General features: G+C 38.0%; 1 protein-coding gene across 1 annotated transcript in view; it reads right to left on the bottom strand.

The window, feature by feature from the left end:
* Window positions 1-6,630, bottom strand: part of LOC107562839 (pre-mRNA-splicing factor CWC25 homolog) — an 8,926-nt gene extending 2,296 nt beyond the window's left edge. The window contains exons 1-6 of the mRNA XM_016247582.1: window positions 6,460-6,630; window positions 5,749-5,921; window positions 5,375-5,611; window positions 3,633-3,702; window positions 3,115-3,242; window positions 2,923-2,989 (exon numbers count right to left, since the gene is read on the bottom strand). Of these exons, the coding sequence (XP_016103068.1) occupies window positions 2,923-2,989; window positions 3,115-3,242; window positions 3,633-3,702; window positions 5,375-5,611; window positions 5,749-5,921; window positions 6,460-6,477 (693 nt within the window). The 5' untranslated portion in view covers window positions 6,478-6,630. The remainder of the gene's footprint in view (window positions 1-2,922; window positions 2,990-3,114; window positions 3,243-3,632; window positions 3,703-5,374; window positions 5,612-5,748; window positions 5,922-6,459) is intronic.
* Between the last annotated feature and the right edge of the window lie 349 nt (window positions 6,631-6,979).

Genomic DNA, 6,979 nt, shown 5'->3' with positions numbered 1-6,979 from the left:
ATGATTTTAGCAAATGGCTGCAATATAACAAAGAGTGAAAAATTTAAGGGGGTCTGAATACTCTCCGCACCCTCTGTATATATATATATATATATATATATATATATGTGTGTGTGTGTGTGTACTGACCTGTTTTTTATTTATTCATCAAAAATAAGACAAATTCTATGAAATTTCACATTATACAGTATTTCGTTTTTATGACTGGATTCCGTGATTCGGTCCATGTTTTCTGCATAGCAGAAATCATTGGGCCCTACTAATGTAGCAAATGAGTATGATAAGCTCACTGTGAGAGTAAAAGACGGGGACATTGTTGTTTATTTACTTAGTACTGAGTCTCACCAACTAGGTGACAACGTAGTGTTAAATCACCATTCAACAGACTCAAGCCACCACCGCACTGCAGTCTATTGGACTGCAGAAAAATACTAACTTTTCAATCTGCTACGTTACTGACTGTACTGACACTATGCTGACACAGTGTCTGTGCCGCAACAGGACGCGACAAAGCGACCACTGAAAATCATTTTAACTTTGTGTCAGCACGTCATAAATAGAACGAGCCATCAGTTTACTGCATCCAGTGTAGACAATATCACTGATTATAATGGGTTCTATTTAGGGCTGAACGATTAATTGCATTTGCGATAATATCGCGATATGAAAAAAAATAGATTTTTCAATCGCACAGGCTGCGATTACACTCGGTCACATGACAGGCGAGAGTAAAGAGGTGTGTTGTACTTGAAGATCGATCAGTGTATGACATCAAAGTACGGCGAGAGAAAGCATAAGGAGACGTCCGCACTCTCTTATAGCTCTCGCAGTACTTTGATGACACACCCATCGGTCTAAGCAGCGCTGCTTCAAGTCGAACACATCTAAGCAGTCTTCAGAGGAAGCATCAAGTTGGCACGCTACAGTGTTGCAAAGTCCGCGGTTTGAGGAACCCCTCCAAAAAATTTGTATTTTACTCCCTGGAGCGCGATTTTTACCAGTGGACCCCCCTCGAAACGCGATTGGGCAGAAAAAAAAAATAAAATAAAACAGTAAACTAAACGGCCAAATGACGTAACTTAGAATGGGAGATGGATCGGTTTGTAAAAGGGAAGAGAAAAGCCATAGATGAAGTGGCACAGACCCAGGCAGGTGCTGGTCATTCACAAGCTAAATGCAGAAAATATGACGAGGCATATCTTGCTCTCGGCTTTACTCACTGTGTCTATACCGGACGCTACAGTCGTGCGTCGCGCCGCAACAGCTCTACACTGGACGTGACAAAGTGACTGTTGCAAATCATTTTAACTTTGTGACAGTACGTCATAAATAGAACAAGGCATCAGTTTAATGTTGGGTTTTGTCGTGTCGCACTGCATCTAGTGTAAACAGCGTCATGATTAAAATGGGTTCTACTGTATTTTGCCGCTCGCATCTGGTGTAGACAGTGTTTAATGTCGTTGGTGAGGAGGAAAGCCTGTGTGTGTCCTATGCCTTAGCGGACCGCATGAAACCCACAAAAAATAAAGAAATAAATAACAGAGAGAATAATAATAATAATGTTATTCTATGCTATTTTTCAATGTCTCAAGTGATGCAGGTGGGTTTTTTTTCCCCTGCAGGTTTTTTAAATTACAAAAGCATTAATTTTTCATAATGTTTAGTGAAATTACTTGGTAGTCTGAGGTGGGATGGGGATTCGGGAAAGGGGGGCAGATTTTCTAATAGGTTTAAAGGGGGGCACGACCAAAAAAGTTTGAGAACCACTAGTCTAAAGTTAACAGATAGTGTTTAAAAACTGCAGTCCACGTTTACATATGTTTATTACAGTGACTTTGAATTACCTAGTGTGGTAAAGCAACAGATTTGTTTTTATATTTCTGCAGTGTGATTTGTTATTGGCTTTCATATTAATGTTTACACCAGGCTTATTTGTCAGTGCTTTATGTTGTCAATTATTACATGCTTACAAGGTTGGAAGTTTAACAAATCAGTCAATATACTTTGATTGTAGTTGTTAAATAAAAATGTCATTCATATCAATTTATGCATCACCTAATTTCATCGTAACATATATACAGAAAAGAACATTCATGTTTAATCTTTCTAATATTGTGTTGGTCATACTATACAATGATTTATAGCTTATCTTTGTTGAATAATACAGAACTTTAAAGAGCTTTAAAAAATAATTGCATATTAAATCGCAATCGCAATATTGGTGAAAAAATCGCAATTAGATTATTTTCCAAAATCGTTCAGCCCTAGTTCTATTCTACACCAAATAGAACTCTATTGTATTTTGTCACGCTGCGCGATGTGATGTGACCGATGTGATAAGCATGAGTTCTGGGCCGCGGCGCAGCCGGTATAAACACCAGCATTGACTGAGTGGCCGCGATCAGCTCCAGTGGCCTTAACACAGGCTTTAATGCACCGCAGACGTGTGCCGTGATGTGCAGATCAGCTCTAGTCTCTAACGTCCATTCATCATATCATCATGCAAAATTAAGAATTACAATCATTGTAATGTGACGATCAAATATAGGTACGGGTGGGTGGCGGGCGGATAATTTTAAGCAGCGGACTCGGGTGAAGTTTGAGCTCATCCGCGCATCTCTACACTACAGTGACCTGGGTCACCAGTAGCAAACATCTACTTATTTAATCTGCGTTATATGTTCTGTAAAAAAAATATTAATATCGGCGGCATATTCACAGATACCGATATATCGGTGACCAGCTCATATCGGCCGATAATATCAGCTACGATATATCGGTCGGGCTCTAATTATGGCAATGCAGAACCTCTGCGCTGCCATATGCCAAGGAACATTATTTAATATAAAAAATTAAATAAAATGTTTAATAAAAATACAAAAGAAACATGCCAGCAGGATAGCCAGAGAGAAAATTACTTACTTGAAGTCCATAGCCTGATTTGTGATGTCTATTAGAGGTTGAGACATCTGATCGTTTCTCTTTTGACCTGGTTGGCAAAACAGACACACATATTGACATATTGTTAAAAAACTTATTTAAATGAGGTACGCTCTCTCAAACAAGGAGCAAAGTGAGATTTATGCCAGCAAATTCATTTTTTATTTTTTTTACCTATTCTTTGTGCCATCCTCATTGCAACTTGAACTCCTCTTTCTGTGCTTTTTCTCCTTCCTCCTCTCTTTCTCCTCTCTTTTCTTCTTTTTTTGTTTCCTCTTTTCCTTTTCAAGATTGTGACGCAACTACGTTGAGAAAAAAATTGAGAATGCCTTTTTTTTACATTCCAATTTAACTCCTGCATTTGAACTGAGGTAACAAACAACATGCATTATTCCAAGTAGAATTTGATTTTAAGTACAATTTTTTAGCAGAATTTATTTACAAAGAAAAGTTCATTGAGAGACAAAGTGTTTCAGAAAGTCTAACATGATATTTAGTAAACTGACCTTCATTTTGTGGACCAGAGCGAAATACTAATTTCCAAGAATGTCATTAACCTTGGATTGCAATTAGGCAAATTTATATTTCTGTCAAATACATTTCTAATGCAACTTCCTGTGAGGTAAGACCAATTCATTTTGAAGTGAAGCACTAAACATACCACAACATATCATGCAATGTACACTACTCACCATCTTTTGGATTTCTTTCATTTTAACAGGATTTGTAAGAACCCCTCTCTTCTTCTCCTCTTCACGTTTGCTGAAAATGAAATAGTGATTACACTTACTGTAAACATTTTATCTTACAAGAACTTTGAAGGAAAGTTCCTAGATCCAGATAAATATAAATTAAGATCAATCTACATTATTTGTGGCATAAAGTTGATTACCACAATAATAGTACTGACTCATCACTTGTATTTTATAAAAACAATTGTTTAACCTACTTAATAGGGGTGTATTGGTACAAATTTTACTGAAAATTTTTGGTTTAGGCCTTTTGGTACGGCATGCATGTGTACCAAATGAATGCAGCGTTGTTTTAACAACTGCACATGTGGATCATACAGATGGAGTGAAAAAAAGAAAGAAAAGCCTTTTTATTAGGGCTGCACAATTTAATTGTTGCGATACTGGCCCGCTGGTTATTTCTGCTCAAAACAAATTTTTTTTTTTACATTGAACTGGTTTCCACTAGCCTCTACTAGCTTTCATGTTTAGGGCTAAAAGATATTAAGAGTTTATTAAGGACTACCGTGGACAGCTGACTCCTAATGTTTTTGATATTCTTCATATTCTGTGTGGTGGTTAGTTCACAGCAGTGATAGAAAGTAGCTAATCTTTTTCAATGAGTTTAAATAGATTTTTACCTTTTATGGGCATTTTTACCTTTATAAAGCCATTTTTTTCTAAAAGTGTGGAGCATTTAATCAGTTGGTTAGAATAAGACTTTTGGGCTTTTACCAGGGCAAATGAAATCAGTATCAACAAAATGTATCTTTGCAATGCAGAGGAAACACAGAAGCTGCATCTGAAGTGGCATTTAGATGTATTTACACACTGTTTAATGCAGCTCAGAGGGACATGGAATGATTTAACCTGCAGTTACACAAATGCATAAATAATGTTTTGCTATTTGAAATGATTAAAACATTTTTTTTTAATAAACGGTTGATTCATTCAGGAACGAAACACGTCATGGTTGTTTAGAAAAACAAAGCAGTGCCGTGGTTCTGTTTGGAATTATTTTTGTAGGCGAAATAGAGCAAAAACAGGCAATATGGTGTCTAAAACGTAAATCTCTTAATATTAACTTGTTTATTGAACTGTTGTCTGAAATCAATATCACATTTGAAATCATGCTGATTTTGAGAAAAAAACGTCTCTTCACGTGATATTAACTATATGAAATATATATATTTTCAGTGAAAGGACGCACTCTAAATGTGCACGTATAGCTGGCCAATCACAGCACACCTCGCTTTTCAGACCGATGAGCTTTGTAAAAATCGACGCGTTTCAGAAAGGCGGGGCATAGAGGAGAAACAATAATGTACAGTATGTGGAAAATAATGTGTTTTTTACCTTAAACCGCATAAACACATTTCATTACACCAAATACACAAAATAATGTTCTTTTTAGCAGCATCATATGACCCCTTTAATACGCAGGAAACCCGACATTAAACAAATAACCATTTAAACGCTTAGGACGTTTGCATTGTAAGAACGCACAGGGATACTTCAGATATAAAGACGCTGACTCGTTAGGTGACGTTTCTCATTAAAATCATACGATTTCCTATTAATTCAGTAGAAAGTACGGGAATACTAGGAAATACCAAAATAACGGCATGAGCAATCCAGTTTACTATTATAAATCAGTGGTTACAACCCTTTTAGCTAAAAATAAAAATACCATTCCAACTCACCGGATCTCAAATAGAGGGTCTTCTCTGATCTTGGCAGCCATATCATTAGTAGAGACAGCACTTGTAGGGTTAAATATGGAACCAGGCAGGAGGCCCGTCTCAGCTGACGGTCCGCTCTCAGGGTCCTCATACTGCTGTGTGATCTGCTTGTCGATGGGGCGACCAAGAAGGTATTCCTCCCGAGAGATCTGTCCTGCTGGACCCTGGTACATCCAGTCCAGTCGGTCATCTTTCTTTCTGCAATATTGAGAAACCTGAGATTACATTACAGGCTTAAATCTGTTATTATAATCCAATTATACATCAACTTCTTTCATGAATAGGCTTTGTGCTGGGATTGACTGAAACTGAGAGACTGTGTCAGTGTCACACACTTCACGGCGCCGGTCTCTTGCGCATATCTGGTGATCTCTTCTCGGGCTCGCTCCTCCTTAAGCTCCTTCTGCAACTCCTCGATCTTCTTTCTCTCCGCCTCGTGCTTCTGTTCTGCTTTCCACACTCGCTCGATGTTTTTAAGAGTTTGCGGATGCCAACTCTTTTTCAGGTTCTGGTGGTATTTGTGGAGATAATTCAGATTTCAGAGTTAATCACTTGTAATGAAAGGCCTGGATTCTTGGGGGGGGGGAAAGATGTGGAGATAATCACTTTTATTAAATGACTTCTTGGTTGCTTAGTTGGGGACACTCAATATTTGGCAGTATTATCGACTCAGGCACGTGGGTTCTCATGCAATAGTGTCTGTGTGATAGAGTTGACTGTATTACTGAACTGAGCTGGATGCAGCATCACTGAATCAACGATGAACTGAAACACTGGGTGTTTACTATTGTCCTATTGAACTGCTTTCCAGCAGAAGCTAGTTTGCAAGCATTACTGAAACACCCTGCTTAACACGGTAAGCTGCTTTCACTTGTATTATATAAAGCGCTATATAAATAAAGGTAATGACTTGACTTGGTAGCCGTGGAGTGTTTTATTTACGGCCAGTGAGTGAAATTGGTACGCTTTCATAAGCAAGCTAAACTAGGCCGCAACTGTTATCATTAGCAACTGCGCTACTACTACAAAAAAGAAGGTGTACTTACAAGGTCACCACCTCCCATGTTGTTGAGGCCGTACTGATAATGTTATAATGTGTTAGAAATTATTATTTCAAACAGCCAACCCAAAATCTGCTGGCGTGTATTTAGGTATTTACACTTTCTTACGCCGGACCGTACTTCCGTCCTTCCTTCGATTTGATTGGCTGTCGAGCCGCTTGAAGGCGCATTACTGCCACCTGCCGGGCTGGAGTGCTGAACACTACTGTAGATTAGTCAGGAACAATAAAGCAAGTAAATCAATACTAATAGACAATTAATTAAATGTATTTAAATGCCTCATGATTTAAGGTATTTAACTATAATATTTAGATGAGCTTTAAATCATGCTGTCATTTCCTCCTCATAGCTCCTACAATCCAAAAGTGCATGTTGCACCGATTTCACCGTGACTGACCACAGTGTGCAAACCTACCAGTTTGGTGTTTACCTGTTTTGTGAAGCATCTCCAGTTTGCCCTATCCTTAAACATGCAACGACTCTTCTTTTCAGTTTAATAATAATA

Source organism: Sinocyclocheilus grahami, unplaced genomic scaffold (genome assembly GCF_001515645.1).
Source record: "Sinocyclocheilus grahami isolate Dianchi unplaced genomic scaffold, SAMN03320097.WGS_v1.1 scaffold843.1, whole genome shotgun sequence".
NCBI lineage: Eukaryota > Metazoa > Chordata > Actinopteri > Cypriniformes > Cyprinidae > Sinocyclocheilus > Sinocyclocheilus grahami.
Note: the sequence above shows the minus strand (reverse complement) of the source record. Positions and strands in the feature narration are given on the sequence as shown.